General features: G+C 45.4%; 1 protein-coding gene across 2 annotated transcripts in view; it reads right to left on the bottom strand.

Moving 5' to 3' along the window:
* Positions 1–15538, bottom strand: part of ATP8B1 (ATPase phospholipid transporting 8B1) — a 122957-nt gene that overhangs the window by 42106 nt on the left and 65313 nt on the right. For both annotated transcript variants that reach the window (XM_077891868.1, XM_077891858.1), the window contains exons 3-6: positions 4481–4578; positions 2665–2778; positions 615–713; positions 456–517 (exon numbers count right to left, since the gene is read on the bottom strand). In XM_077891868.1, the coding sequence (XP_077747994.1) occupies positions 456–517; positions 615–713; positions 2665–2778; positions 4481–4578 (373 nt within the window). The remainder of the gene's footprint in view (positions 1–455; positions 518–614; positions 714–2664; positions 2779–4480; positions 4579–15538) is intronic.

Genomic DNA, 15538 nt, shown 5'->3' with positions numbered 1-15538 from the left:
GGGGTGCCGCGGTGGCTCAGTGAGTTAAGTGTCTGCCTTTGGCTCAAGTCAGGATTCCGGAGTCCTGGGATCAAGCCCCACATCAGACTCCCTGCCCAGCGGAAGTCCTCTCGTCCCTCTCCCTCTGCCCCTACTCCCCCGCTCCCACTTGTGTGCTCTTTCAAATAAATAGCAAATAGAATCTTAAAAAAAAACAAAAAACAAAAAACACAAGAATGCTGACACCACAGGGCCCAGTGGGCAACCACGCTCAATCCAATGCAATCCGATTTGGCTATAGCCTCTGGGTCACCAGGAGGGGACCGAGTCTTGGGGAATGAAGAGAGACCCTTACAGCGAAATGGCTGGTGTGCTGACACCTGTAAGTTTGGAGTGGTGATCCCTAAGCATGTTTCTAGACATGGTTATCCATTCTGTCCTTGTAACCCAGTTGCAAATTAAGGCAGGCACAGTACCTGCCATCCTTAATGACTTCACACGTCCTGTTATTGATTTCATTATCCATTTTATGGCGAGCCTTAGAAGAGAGAAGGAGAAAGGTTATTTTAATAATCTCAAAATAGAAGGTATTCACGCCACCGCAGAGAGGAGACAGTTGCACGAGAAATCCTTACCACATCGTCCACCAGGTCCTTCATGGCCGTGATGCCCAGCACCACGAGCAAGGGAAACAGGGTGGTGTACCAAGCCAGGGTCGAGATTTGAGGGATTGCCTGGAAGACACACAAGGTAGACACGTGGGCCCAGGATCTACACATTCCTGCGGATCCCAACCTCCACCATCAGCCAAGACTACATCCCGCAGAGCCTGCAGGAAAGGCATCTGAGCCTCCAGCCGACCCCCTTCTTGCCTCCCTCTCTGGCTTCTGGCCTCCTGGAACAGACCCCAGAGGGGGGTTGCTCCTTAGATTTGTTTCATTGTGGCCTTAACTGGAAATCGAGGAGGCTGAAAGAGAATAGCTCTAAACTTCTTGTGAAAACCATAATTCACAGGAGGGTGGGCAGTGTAGGCAGCTGGAGCAAGCAGCCCTTTACCTTTCAGGGGGCGTGCGTATGGCAGGCTCGCCACTGCTGGTGGCTCAGACTGGGGTCTCGGAGGGTCTCAGGATGGAGGTGAGGGCAGCAGTAGGTAGTGAAAGCTAGTGATTGCACGGGGCATCTCTGGGGGTCCTCACTATTGATCCAGCCCAGAAAGAGGCTGGCCCCCTCAGGAAGCCTTGCCCCCCACTCACCCCATTAAGATAGGCTTCAAGTTGGAACAAAATACTGGGATGTAAGTTTAGTAAAGCTCTCTTGTGATCATCCTAAGGATCGTCAGGCCATATAATGTAGTGGTTAAAATGATAGGCTTTTTGCAGTGAAGCTCCTGGACCCAAATCCTGTTCTGCTCTCTCACTTAGGGCTTTGGGATTTTGAGCAAGTTCCATACCTTACCAGGCCTCAGTTTCTCTGCAAAACAGAGGCTAGGACAGCCCTTCCAACACAGAGTACAAGAATTCAAGGAAGTAACAAGGCAAGCACATGGCCATCTAAGGTTATACCTATTATTCTAATTTAAATTGCTCTATCTTAAGAGGACTGGGTGTTGGTTGGGAGAGAGAAAGATCATCTGCCACATTGTTATCGATGCGAGTAACATCGCATTTTCCTTGCTAGAAGGAAGGAAGGAAAATAGCTCACTTATCACATAGCAGCATCTTCAATTATTTATTTATTTATTTATTTATTTATTTATTTATTTATTTATTTATTTATTTAATTTTCACCTTCCATTTTTAGTGTTTGTGTCTACATAGGCCTGTTTCAAAGGCCCCTCTTGATAAGAGGACCATCCTATACTATCAAGCCAGTGGATTTCATATTCTACTAAATCTGTTCGGTATCCATGTCTCCCTCACGCTTCCTCTCACTCCCTGCATCCCCGACCCCCACCTGGACACACTCAGGCTCTTAGCTTCACGAAGCCTTCCTGAGGAAATCCCAGCAGATGAGACTGTTTTCCAAATCCAATGCTTGATGCAAAGAATCTGATAAAACCAAGTGGCTATGCTATCCTTTGTAGCCTGCACATCAGGTGCTAAAGGCTGATACTCTGGTACCCAGAGGGTGTAGAGTTCCTTTGATTATAACAGCAGTTTCTAGAAAGGTGAAATTAACACTCTCCAGATAAGTGAATCCTTTGCCACGATTGAGAAAAAGACTCAGGAAAAGATTAGGCCTTTTGCCCACAAAAAAAAAACAGTTTGCAAAAATAATTAATTGAGGAACTACGAACAAAATATTAATACAAATAAATAACATTCTTGAGGAAATCAAGCATCTGAATAAAAAACCAAGGGCAAGCACACACATAAAAAATAGAACTTTAAGGAACAAATAATTCTAAAGTGAAGGTTTTAATTGTATTCATTTCAGGGAAACCAGTTCTAACATTCACACCAGGATGAAGTAGAATTTTTAAAAAATATAGAATTAAACTATTTCCGTTTGCTTCCTTTCCCTGTTCGTTTAACACCAGGGAGCTGGTTCTGTACGAGGCATTATTCCCTTACTTGCAGACCCCTGAGGTTAATATAACAACTTGCAAGATTACACATGTCCACGACTTCAATGTTACTGAGTCATCATAATTCAAAACAGATTTAAGATATCAAAGGGCATTACCTGTAAGATAAGAAGGATCAGGAAATAGAAATTGGCTGCTCTCTTAAACTGTTCAAACAAATTCATTGGTAGAAAGGAAAATGCATTATACTTGTATGTTTTAATTGCATTATTCTGTTGGAAAAAGAAAAAGAAAAAAGCAAAGTCATTCTACGTGAGGTCACACATTTATCCCAGTGCATACACACCTGCAAAAATCCCTAAAGCCTGATGGCCTACAGTGACACAGGGACATCGGCCAGAAAGACACTAAGATTTCCTTTATGCTTTTAATTCTAACCAGGCCTCCATGACTCCTTAGAGGCTTAGGACAGAGACAGTAACAAGAACCAGACATTTCCCCTCAAAAGGTCTCTGTGGCAAATTTGGCTGTGACCCAGTGGATGCTGCTGGCAGATTCCTTGACTCCTCGGGGCCTCTTAGAAAATGGGGCAAAGAGAGATGTCAACACGGACCGCAAAGCTGGAAGAGGAGGATCCTTTTACTTAAAGAGGGATGGAGGCTGCTGTGTAAAGTGTTGCATTGTGTGCCCCCAAAGATATGGTCAAATCGTAATCCTGGGGCCTAATCCCAGGACTGCCATCTTCTTTGGGAATGGGGTCTTTGCAGAGGTAACTGAGTTACAGTGAAGTCACACTGGATTAATAGGGGCCCTGGATCCAATGACTGCTGTCCTTAGAAGAGGAGGACAACTGGACACAGACACAGAAACCCATAGGGACAAGGCCATGTGAAGACGTAGCCAGGGACTGGAGGGACGCATCTACAAGCCAAGGAACACCAAGGACTGTCAGCAACCTCCAGAAGCTGGGGGAGAAGCTTGGAACAGACCCGCCCTCAGGCCCTCCAGAAGGAACTAACCCTTCTGACACCTTGATTTTGGACTTCTGGCCCCTAAAATGTAAGAGAATGAATTTCTGTTGGCTTAGACCAGCCCATTTGCGGCTCTGCTGTAGTTGTCCTAGCCAACTAAGAGATACATTATGACATGCAAGCACACACTTGACAGGGACCATTTCTCACACAATATTCTAAAGGTAATAAGGATTTTTGAGGTAAAAATATCTTCAAAGTCTCTAAATCTATCATAGGCAGAGAAGGGGGAGAGAGGTATTAAGACTCCTTTCAAATTCTTTTTTTTTTTTTTTGTTTAAGATTTTATTTATTTATTCACTAGAGACACACAGAGAGAGGCAGAGACACAGGCAGAGGGAGAAGCAGGCCCTGCAGGAAGCCTCATGCAGATGCTCAACCACTGGGCCACCTAGGCGTCCCCTCCTTTCAAATTCTTATCACTTTCAAACATAAGGCTTCTGTGACATTATTATAAATTCTTATATAAAACATTAAGAGAGCTCTGTGCATACATAGGGACAATTCCAATCTACGTAATTTTGTTTGGGTCTGTGTCAAGCCACCCCCTTCATGAAAACTAATGTGATGAATAAAAACGATATTCTATAGAACTGACAATGATTATCAAAGGCCCAGGCCAGGGATTATCTGGAACGTGGGGAGGGGGTCTCATGAAGCTGGTAAGCATAAAGGCTACCAGAAAAAAACTGGCTTTTGCTAAAGATGATTTAGAAAATTAAAAGCAGGGCAGCCCGGGTGGCTTAGCGGCTTAGCACCGCCTTCAGTCCAGGGAGTGATCCTGGAGACCCGGGATCGAGTCCCACATCAGGCTCCCTGCATGGAGCCTGCTTCTCCCTCTGCCTGTGTCTCTGCCTCTCTCTCTCTCTCTCTCTCTCTCTGTGTCTCTTATGAATAAATAAATTAAAAATCTTTAAAAGAAAAAAAGTTAAAAGCAACTTACCGCATACTTGCTCTCCTTAATACAAAAGAACTTAGTGTTCATAAAGTGAGGCTGTTCGTGGAAGCTTCGATCATTAGCTTTGACTTGCCACGTACAATCTTTTAAAAAAGAAAGAGAAAAAAGACTGTCAAGCAGAAAATTAGCAATATATGGTTATGGGCTGAATTGCATCCTTCCTGGGTTCATCTGTTAAAGTCCGAACTCCCGCTCCGTGCCATGGAATATGATCTTATTTGGAAACCGGGTTCTTGCAGATGTGATCAAGTTAATGTGAGGTCATTAGAGTGGCCCCCAACCCAGTATGACTGATGACTTTCTAAAACAAAGTAAATTTGCACACAGATACGCATAATGGGAAGACGAGACAAAGTCACAGGGGAAACATGGCCACCTAGAAGCCAACGGGTGAGGTCTGGAACAGACCCTTCCTTCCCTTACAGCCTCCATAGGAACCAACCTTGCCCACACATTTTTTTTTTTAAGATTTTATTTATTTATTTTAGAGAGGGAAAGAAAAAGAGCTTGAGTGGAGGGACAGAAAAGGAGGGAGAGGGAGAGAATCTCAAGCTGGCTTAGCACTAAGCACAAAGCCCAACACTGGGCTCGATCCCACAACCCTGAGATCATGACCTGAGCCAAAACCAAGGGTTAGACACTCAACCAACTGAGCCACCCAGGCACCCCCCTGCCTACACCTTGACTGCAGACTTCTAGGCTCCAGATCTGTGAGATAATAAGTTTCTGCTGTTGAAGCCATCCAGTTTGTGACACTTGGTTACAGCAACCCTTGTCAACTCATGGACATGTCATAATTTGGCCAACTATTCACAGAACATGGGAGTTCTAAAAGAGTAATCCTCGGTTAAACAGGACCCAAGCAAAATGCCAGAGCCCAGGAAGGTCACAGCTAAATTAAATCAAGTTATTGTTTTCAAACTCATCTACTTGGTTTGTAAAGTCTATAACCCATTAAATATTTAGTGAATGGGTAAATCAAAGAAAAAGGCCACCACCAGCTAATTCAGCACTTTTGGGTCCTGATCACAGATCAGCGCACACGGACTTACCTTATGCACTTAGGACTGAGTGGACTCGTCCATTCAATCGACATGTCCAAATTCCAGGGAACTTGAGAAAGTCCACAGCATCTCTACTGCTGGGGGGACCATTTCTCACGCAGTAGGTGCCTCATGAAACCCTTCTGCCTAGCCACCCCCGACCGCCCAGTACTAACTCTTTCTAACCTGATTCTCCTTGGGGTTCTTCTGTCCCATGATGCTATATAGCTCAATAGCTGACATTTGTTCAGTGTTTACTATGTATAAGGCCTCATGCCAAGTAATCCAGTTTCTCTGTCCACTTCGCTTTACTGACTGGGCCTTCTTTTGTGACCAATGCTCCAAACCGTCCTGAGAAGTCTCCCCATGAGCCGATGTGGGAGGGTTGCTTATGAGCATAGGGTTGACCTTTCCATCAGGAAAGGCGGAAGCCAAGTATCAGGCCGTGCTTGGTTTTGTAACAGGAAGGCATAAGCATGCTGCTGCTATGAAGGCTCAAGACAAGGATATCATCAATTAGGAAGGAAAGTTCAGGAAGCACCTCTTTGGCATCAGGTTCTCCACAGACTCGTGTTTGCATGTGCACACCGGATGAACTTCCTTTGTAGGATTTACATGAATGGGTAAACACGGTTTTGATAGGCCCCTCTCTCCCCTGCCACCTGGTAAGGGAGGGATATTAATAACTGATGGGACTCAACTATTTCTGGAGATGGGAACATATTAAAGAACATTTACAAGTAAAGAGTTCTGAAGTTATCCATCTTATACAATATCAAAATAAAGACATACTTTTGAAAATACTGTATTTCATTTTTTTAAATGATTCATTTTCTAGACCTTTCCCTCATAGGAAGTACAGATAATACTGCAAAAGGGACAAGTGTGAACTAATGAAGAATGCAAATAACTAACCTTGTTACTTTTTAAAAAAACACAATCCTATTACTGAAAATTCCTCTTGCATCGTTTTGGCTGCCATTCATTGGGTCATCATAATGATTGTGTCATTACAAATAGAACTGCTCCCAGCCTCTTACTAGCTGAGGTGCAAATTTATCAAATGGGAGAAATTAAATTAAATGGAACTATAAGACAACTCATAAGCACTGTTGCGATGTGCATTACCTGTTACACAATCAGAGTATACTGCACCCAATCAGAACATTTCCTTCCCACTCACATAGGAGGTCTAAATAAAAGTAGGTTAAAAAGGATATCTTATAGGGTAATCTCAAATCCTTTCTATGTTATGGTCATTTGAAAATATACGTGCTTTTAATGGTTTACTTCAGCTCGCAGATGATTTGTGACACACCTTCTGCTACCAGTATTCCAGAACTTCACTGAACTGCTGTTCTAAAATTCAAGAATCCTGAGAAGGAAAATAGACAGGACTCCTCAAGAAACAAGAAAAGGCCAAGGGGAAGGGATAAAAATATGAATCTCAGAAAAACTCGAGAGGAAAAAAATAAGTTGCCTGGTTAGTTCATGAGCTGGATTCTTTGGTCCCCACTGTGGCTCTTTTTTGTTTCAATTTTTTACTTAAATTCAATTTAGTTGGGGTGCCTGGGTGGCTCAGTGGTTGCATATTGGCCATCGGCTCAGGGCGTGATCATCGGATCCTGGGATCAAGTCCCATATGGGGCTCCCAGGGGAAGCCTACTTCTCCCTCTGCCTGTGTCTCTGCTTCTCTCTCTGTGTGTGTCTCATGAGTAAATAAAATCTTTTTTAAAAATTCAATTTAGTTACCATGTAGTGTATTATTAGTTTCAGGGGTAGAATTTAGTGACTCATCAGTCGCATACAACACCCAGCGCTCATTACATCACGTGCCCTCCTTAATGTCCATACCCAGTGACCCCATCCCTCCACCTCCCTCACCTCCAGGGAACCTCGGTTTGCTTGAAATTTCCCTCATAATTAAGTCCCCCAGCCAGTGGTTCCTCTGTCTGTCCCGCGCTACATCTCATCCCCAGCCCATGTGGATGTAGATGCCTCCGACAGAAAGTGGTACCTGACCTCAAGCAGGGGCAGGGAAGGGTCTACCGGAAATGACCTTGGTCTCTCAATTTTGCACTGTGATAACACAGTGGGGAGGCTGGAGAGAGTATGTCTTTATCTGCAACATGCTGACCTTAACCACAGGAATTTTCTAGTTACTTTTAGAAATCTGATTGCAGTCAAATAATCAATAACCCCATTTCCAACAAGGTTCCTTGTTTGGCATAATTCAGACAAATCAGAGGCCAAACCAATTGATGTCTTCTGATTCTCCTCTAAGTGTCATGCTAATTGCTTGAGGAATATTTCAAGCAGAGACCATTAAAAAAAGTGAAAACAGTGTTCTGTGGTCAAATACATTTGTAAAACACAGCATGTAGTACTGCATCCCTCTTTTGGACATTCAAAGGACTACTGGTATATTAAAGGCTCTGAGAAGAAATTTATTTAATTTTATTTAATTCAGGCTTTTCAAAATTAATGTGACCACAGGCACATTTTTTAAAAATCATGGAACACCTACTAACATGGTTTGAGAAATGCTGTGCTAAAGCACATGCCTTTAGGATGGGCAGCAAAACAGCACTTGGAAATATTTGTCTTTCTGATCAAACATTTACTAATTACTCACTTGGAACAGAAAACTTTACTAGACATTTGGACCAGTAGGCTAATTTACAGAAAAAGAAGATCTCTTGTCCCATTTTCTAGAATGAAAATACTAAGAAAAGAGAAGAAATAATAAATTTACCAGCAAAAAATGCACATATGACCCTTTGGTAAAAAGCTATGAAGAAATCAACTAACAGCGTTGCATAAAACCATCAGTGCATATGTCCAGATACGTATTTGACATCAGCTAGATATGGCCCCAAATCATCCCCAAATTTGGTAAATGTGTATTCAATACATCTAAACATTGTTACATGATGTTCAGAGTGCTCCCACTGTCACCCAAACCTTTGATCACTGCCATCTGGAAAAGAAAGTAAGCTTCCCCTGGCCCCTCTCATCCTTACAGCCGGTTCTGAATTCTTGCTGACAAACATGCCAACAACCAAACAGCTACACAGGTTGGTATGAACTACAACAATCCAGCAGAGCAAAAAGATCAAAAGTTGAACATCAAAAAGAAAAACCAACAAACCACAGAAGAGAGAAATGAGTAAAGGACACGAAGAGACATTTTATACAAAGGGAAGTTCAAATGGCTAAATATGTGAAACAATACTCAAGTTCTTAAAAAAAAGTGCAGTTCTTCGGGGAGATTATTTTTAGCATATAATGCTAAAACTATTTTTAGCATATAATGACAAAATACTGGCAAAGAGGAAAGATTCTGATGACACACTGGTTTGAAAAGAGAATGGAGAGTCAGGCCCTCTTACATGGTCTCTGTGGACGGTAAAGAGTACATCTGTCGATTTTAACACAAACACATGCACACACACACACATGCACTAGCTGATGCGGCAATCCCACTTCTAGGAATTTGCCCCCCACGGATATATTCAGACACAGGATAAATGACATGTCTCAGCGTTATGCAGTGCAGCCCTGTTATCAGGAAGATCAGAAACAACCCAAATGCCACCACAAGCAGCTGGTTAAACATCTACACAATAAGTCTATCCAGTCTGCAAAAAAGAATAAGGCAGCTGGGGCATCTGGGTGGCTCAGTCGGTTAAGAGTCTGATTTCAGCTCAGGTCATGATCTCGGGGTCCAGGGATCCAGCTCTGCGTTGGGCTCCCTGCTCAGCAGGGAGTCTGCTTCTCCCTCTGCCTCCGCCCCTCCCCCTGTTCATGTTCTCTTTCATATAAACAAAAGAAGAAGAAAGAAGAAGAAGAAGAAGGAAGAAGAAGAAGGAAGAAGGAATTAGAAGAAGAAAGCAGCTGTCCGTGTACTCCTAAAGATCTCCAAACTACACTAAGGGGCCAAAGCAGGTGTTGTCGTTACTGTGCTTTCAGCTACGGGACACACAGAAGTAATGCAAAATAGGGATGCATGCAAATTCACGTGCTGGCACAGGTTATGTTTATGTATCTGTAGGTATACAAGGATGTGCATTTGTTTTTTTTGTTTTTTTTAAGGATGTGCATTTATAAGTATTCTTTTCACATATAAGTGTGTGTATATCTCCAGAAGGATGTTTGAAACACTGACATTAGTTTCTTTCTGGGAAAGGACACCGCACGGCTGAAGGACAAAGAGGGCAAGGAAGGAGACTTCATCTTCACTGTCCCCTCCTAGAACTAGACCTATAGGTATGTATCACCTTCTAAAACAACATGCTTACAATTCAATTCCTTCCCTCTATAGGTTTACATATAAAGCCAATGTGTAAGTTGCTTGATTTTCTTACGGTCATTACACAATTCTATTTACTATTTTATTTTATTTTATTTTATTTTATTTATTTTTAAGATTTTATTTATTTATTCATGAGAGATACAGAGAGAGAAAGAGAGAGAGAGGCAGAGAGAGAAGCAGGCTCCATGTAGGGAGCCTGACGTGGGACTTGATCCGGGTTCTCCAGGATCACGCCCAGGGCGAAAGGCGCTTAACTGCTGAGCCACCCAGGGATTCCCATCTATTTACTATTTTTAAAAATATTTTTCTAGGGACGCCTGGGTGGCACAGGGGTTGAGCATCTGACTTTGGCTCAGGGCGTGATCCCGGAGTCCTGGGATCAAGTCCCATATCGGGCTCCGGGCATGGAGCCTGCTTCTCCCTTTAACTATGTCTCTGCCCCTCTCTCTGTGTCTCTCATGAATAAATAAAATCTTTTTTTTTAAGATTTATTCATTCATTCATGATAGAGAGAGAGAGAGAGAGAGAGAGAGAGAGAGGCAGAAACACAGGAGGAGGGAGAAGCAGGCTCCATGCCAGGAGTCTGATGTGGGACTTGATCCTGGGACTCCAGGATCGCGCCCTGGGCCAAAGGCAGGCACCAAACCGCTGAGCCACCCAGGGATCCTGAACAAATAAAATCTTTAAAAAAAATTTTTTTTTCTAAAGGCAGTGGGATGACAGGTGGGAATAAATCAAGTGAGAACAACATAGGAAAAGACAGAAGTCTATGGGGTCATGGGTTCTGACGCCCAGCCAAGCCACAAGGCTTCAGGACAGGAGTGGCACGGAGGGATCATAGTTTGCCCCGGTCACACTCGCAGCAGGGAGCAGGATGGATATGAAGGGAACACATCGGAGGCCAGAAGACCACTGCAAGCATCAAAGGGAGAGTAGATATGAGCCTGAGCCAGACCTAAGGGACTGAAAAGGGAGAGAAGCCAGATTCAAGAACAACTGAACTGAAGCCAGATTCAAGAACAACTGAAGGACAACTGTCTGAATGTGGGCCAGAAAGAATGAGAAATCAAAACGAAATCAAAATGAGAGAAAGGTGACCCCGGGATGCCAGCTTGGGTGACTGGGTGGACAGAGGTGCCATGGACGAGCTAGAGGATACAGAGGTAGAAGTCTAGCTGGGGGGACTGGTGAGCTGAAGATACCTCTAGAATGTGTGGGGGGAAGGACCATCCGAGAGCCACAGAAACAGATCTGGACTCCAGATGGAAGTTGAGGGCAGAGAGATACAGATCACAAGGTGCTGGACGTGCAGATGTGGGTTGAAACCAGGAGCGGGAATGGACCACATAGGAAATGAGGTGGAGGAAACAGAGCTAAGAGTAGATATTTAGGTAGGAGGAATCCAGGAAAGAGACTACAAGGAGGAATCAGGAGAACTCGTGTTACAAAGTGAGAGCTCCATGAGCCACAGCAAGCGGAGCTGTGCCAGGTAAGCAGGGACAAAAGGTGCCCAGTGATTTGGTGATCAGAGTCCCGCTGGTAGCCTTCTAGAAATAAGAGAATTTTCTTCTGCATAAGAAACTAAAGGGGGGCTGGGCTCACTGGGGGGTGGTTTCAGGACAGAGAGCCTGAAGGAGGAGGAACAGAGGAAGAGAGCGGTGATGGCTGGGGTGCAGGAGGCTGGGGTGCAGGAGGTGGCTGGCCAGGCTCCTCGTCCCAGGTGAGGGGCACAGAAGGATGAGTGAGGGTTTGCACAGCCTGGAGTGTCTCAGTGTGTGGAGATGAGGTGGCTGCAAGTGGGCGCCCTCAGAGGAGCAGGGACAGTTTGAACAGCTCTCGAGAAGAGGAGAAAGGCACTAACTACGGGCAGGCAGGAGGTTGGCGTCAACAACCCATCACGTCCATCTGCCTGTTTGTGTGGCGTTGGTAGCATTCAGCTCTGTTGCTCCCTTAGTCTACCCCATCGCCCTCCCCCCTCCAAAAAGAACTCAAAAATGGATAGAATGAAAGCAAAGCAAAAAGCCAAATGCTGCTGCTTGCTTATGAAAACACATACACGCAACGTTGCCCCTTGTTCTTGGCACTTGCTACACAGAGTGTGGACAAGCTGCATCACCAAACACCCAGTTAGAAACACAGAATCCCAGCCCCGTGGCACCAGAATGGCATCTTAACAAGATCCCAGATGGATTCCTATGCACCTGGACTGTGAGACGAGTTGCTTCCAACGTTACTGGAATCCCCAAGAGGGGCTTTTATGGCCCCCGATGCTCAGGATTCCAGCTCCAGGGATTTCTACTTTAGTCTGGGCGGAGCCCAGTGAAGGTCCCAAGTGATCCTAATTTGCAGGCAAAGTTGCCGTCTACTGCTCAAGGACAGCGTTTGCTCTCAGCCTTTTCCTGCCTCCAACCTGCCCGAGGGGGACAAGCCCTCCCCAGAGCCCTCCCTTACCCCTGAAGCAACACGGCCCAGGGTTTGAGCAAGGCAGGACTTCGGGTTTTGGACGGTCTTCAGAAATAAATGTCTCTCTCCCTCAGAGAACCATTATTCCCAGACCTCATGTGCGTGCTCATCACCTTGTTACCAGATTCTGACTGGCTGGTTTGGGAGGAGCCCAGGGCTCTGCATTTAATTAGCACCAGGTGAGGCTGGCTGAGAGACCTCACTCTGAGGAGCAGGTGCAGTAGAGGAGTCAGACGATTGTCCTCACGTAAGGCTGAACCTGGTGGGATTCACCTTATTTTTTAAAAAGATTTATTTATTTGAGAGAGAGAGAGCACAAGCGCTAGGGGAGAGAAGCAGACTCCCCACTGAGCAGGGAACCCGACAGGGGGCTCCATCCCAGAACCCCAAGATCATGAGCTGAAGTCTGACGCTTAATGGCCTGAGCCAACCAGGCGCCCCAGAATTCATTTTAAAATATGGATCGTCCCCCCTTGTCTCACTCTTAGACCTACCCTATCAGCATCTCCAAGGACTGAGCCCAGGCACCTATGGAGTTTAATAGCGCCCCACAAGATTCTCTTGGGACAGCAGGGTCCAGAAGCCCCAGTCGGTGCAAGTGTCTTCCTAAGGGAACTTCGAGCATAAAAAACCGACTTTAGAGAATCAGGTTTCAAACTGGCACTAAGAAAAACCACCACCACGTAGGTCTCTATGACCAAGAGCTTCTTGCTGGACGTTCAGTCATAAATGACATTACTCAAAAGCAATTCTATAAACTGAGATAACACAGTCTCATCACCTCCTCCCCCATCACAACTCACTCAGCCAGAAACACCCCCACACGTTGTTCATTTTACAAGCTGACAGCACCTGGGGTATTCATAAAGCTCAAGTGGTAGAAGGCAGCCCACAGCTTCCTAGGCACAAAAAGTAAGTAGCCACAAAGTGGAATTTCCACATGGAGTATGTGTCAAAAAGTCAAAATCCACTCGAGTGGAAACTACAGCTCCCCAGCATGTTTCATGGATTTCCTATGACTTACATATCTCAATGAGCTAATCTGTTTTTTGACCCCAGGTAAAAATTAATTTGTGGATGCTCTAGAAATCCACATCCTTAATTCCAGATTCTTCTTGGAAGATAGCACTTTCATCAGGTAGCCAGCTGACCTCGTTTTGTTGACGCCACACCCAATCCAAAATCACGCCGCGCAAGGACAACTTCCTCCATATATGTCCTTGATGAATCGAACATTCCATTTTGAACACTGCCAACCGTTGATCATTTCACCCCAGAATGGAATTTTGAACAACAGAAGTCTGAGTTGGAGAAGAGTTTTAAAGAAATGCAGTTTGGGAGCACTTGGCTGGCTCAGTCGGTAGAACATGTGACTCTTGGATCTCAGGGTTATAAGTTCAAGATCTATGTTGGACCTAGAGCTTACTTTAAAAGAAAGAGAAAGAGAGAGAGAGAGAGAGAGAGAGAGAAAGATAAATGACATTGGTGCCTCTGTGTGAATTGGCTCCAATTTCAAAGCTGTAGAAGCAGAATTAGTTCTCATACACAGTGGTCACATGTCTTTGCTAAGCTCAAGCGCAAGAAGGTATGAAACCAGGCAGGTGTGTGGGCGAGGAGCCCAGGTGCTGGGGGACAGCTGTGCCGTGTGGGGGGGTATGTGCCCTTATGGAAGGGGTGGCGAGTACACACTGGAGAGACTCCTCTCCTAAAGCCATTACCTGTTGTCACCCTCTCCCTAAGAACATGCCACTTACATGGGTGCAGCAAAACCCAGAGGTCAACCAACGCCTCTCACTGGGATGGCAGCCTGGGGACTGCAGCTCAGTGCTAGCTATGACCTCGTGGTTAAGAATCTGAAATGCTACCATTTCCCGGCAACAAAGAAGAGGCTCTAATCCAGGTCATTTCTTACTATATATATTTTTTATTTTTAATTTTTTTCAACTGCCAGGTAGCCAGCAGCACAAGTGGCTGTCCTACCGATACCCCTAACTAGTGAGGTTCAAAACAACAACCCTCTCTCTTCGACCTCCAAAGGTCAACCCTCTCCCCCCCGCCCCCCCGCCTTATATCATCCCTACAAAAGGCTCCGTTATCCACGGAGGCAGAAAGCACTTTCCAAAGGTGGCTGCAAGAGTATCTCCCAACCTGCAATGTGACCTTCTTACCCCTCATCAACAAATGGCATCTAATTTCCCCTCCCTTGAATCAGCTTCAGTGACTCTTGTAACCAAGGGATGCTGAGTATAAGTGATGCTGCCTCAATTCTGCAGCCAGCTCCTGCTCTGATCTTGATCTTTCGGGATGCTAGTTCTTCAGACCCCACCCCACCCCGTAGGACACTCCCATGGCAGCCCAGTGCCATGCGGGCAGAAGCCCAAACCATGCAGAGATGCTTCCATCTATGGACCCAATTGCATCTTTGAGTTACCCAAAGGTGCCAGATATGAGTGAAGCAGCTTCCAGAGGATTCCAGGCCCCAGTGGTTTAAATCACCTCAGGTCTTCACAGCTGAGGGCCTAGACATCCTAGGGCAGAAACAAACCACTCCTGCCATGTCCTGTCTAAATTCCTGAGTCATCTGTGAACATGATGATGATTTTATGCCAATAAGTTGGGGAGGTTTTCATGCAGCAATAGATCCCTGGAATATCCATGGGGACGCCCAAGCCAGCAGTTACTTCTCTTGACCCTCAGATCTAATGGGATTTATGAACGTCAACCCCCTGACATCGATCGTGATCTGTCGCCCTTCTCTCCATCCTGACCATCATGCTTTAGGTCCTGACCGGTTTTTACTTGGATTGCTGTCTACTCCCTTCTCCCTTCTCTTGCCAACATGAGATTTCTCAAATAAACCCATGTACCGGGCATATTTATGGAGTGCCTTTTATGTGCTTTGCATGGGATGAACATGGCCCCGAGGCTCATGAAGCCGCCAGTCTAGTGGGAGTCACACTGTCACTCAAGGACGTAATCCTAAGTGCCCTGAGGGGTATGAAGGAAAGCACAAGGTGCTCATCCAACGGGGCTCTGCTTCAGGCTGGGCTGGGGCACACAGAAGACTTGGCAACTCCACTGATTGCTGAAGGGTGAGAAGGAGCCCCCCACAGGGAAGGGGCTGCCCTAGGCATCGGGAAAGTCAGGGGTTGGGGCACCTGGGGGGCTCAGGTCCTGGATCAAACCCCACATCAGGCTCCCTGCTCAGCAGGGGGCCTGCTT

The sequence above is a fragment of the Canis aureus genome, chromosome 1, assembly GCF_053574225.1.
Source record: "Canis aureus isolate CA01 chromosome 1, VMU_Caureus_v.1.0, whole genome shotgun sequence".
Classification (NCBI taxonomy): Eukaryota; Metazoa; Chordata; class Mammalia; order Carnivora; family Canidae; genus Canis; species Canis aureus.
The sequence above is the reverse complement of the archived record's forward strand: the minus strand, read 5'-3'. Positions and strand labels throughout refer to the sequence as shown.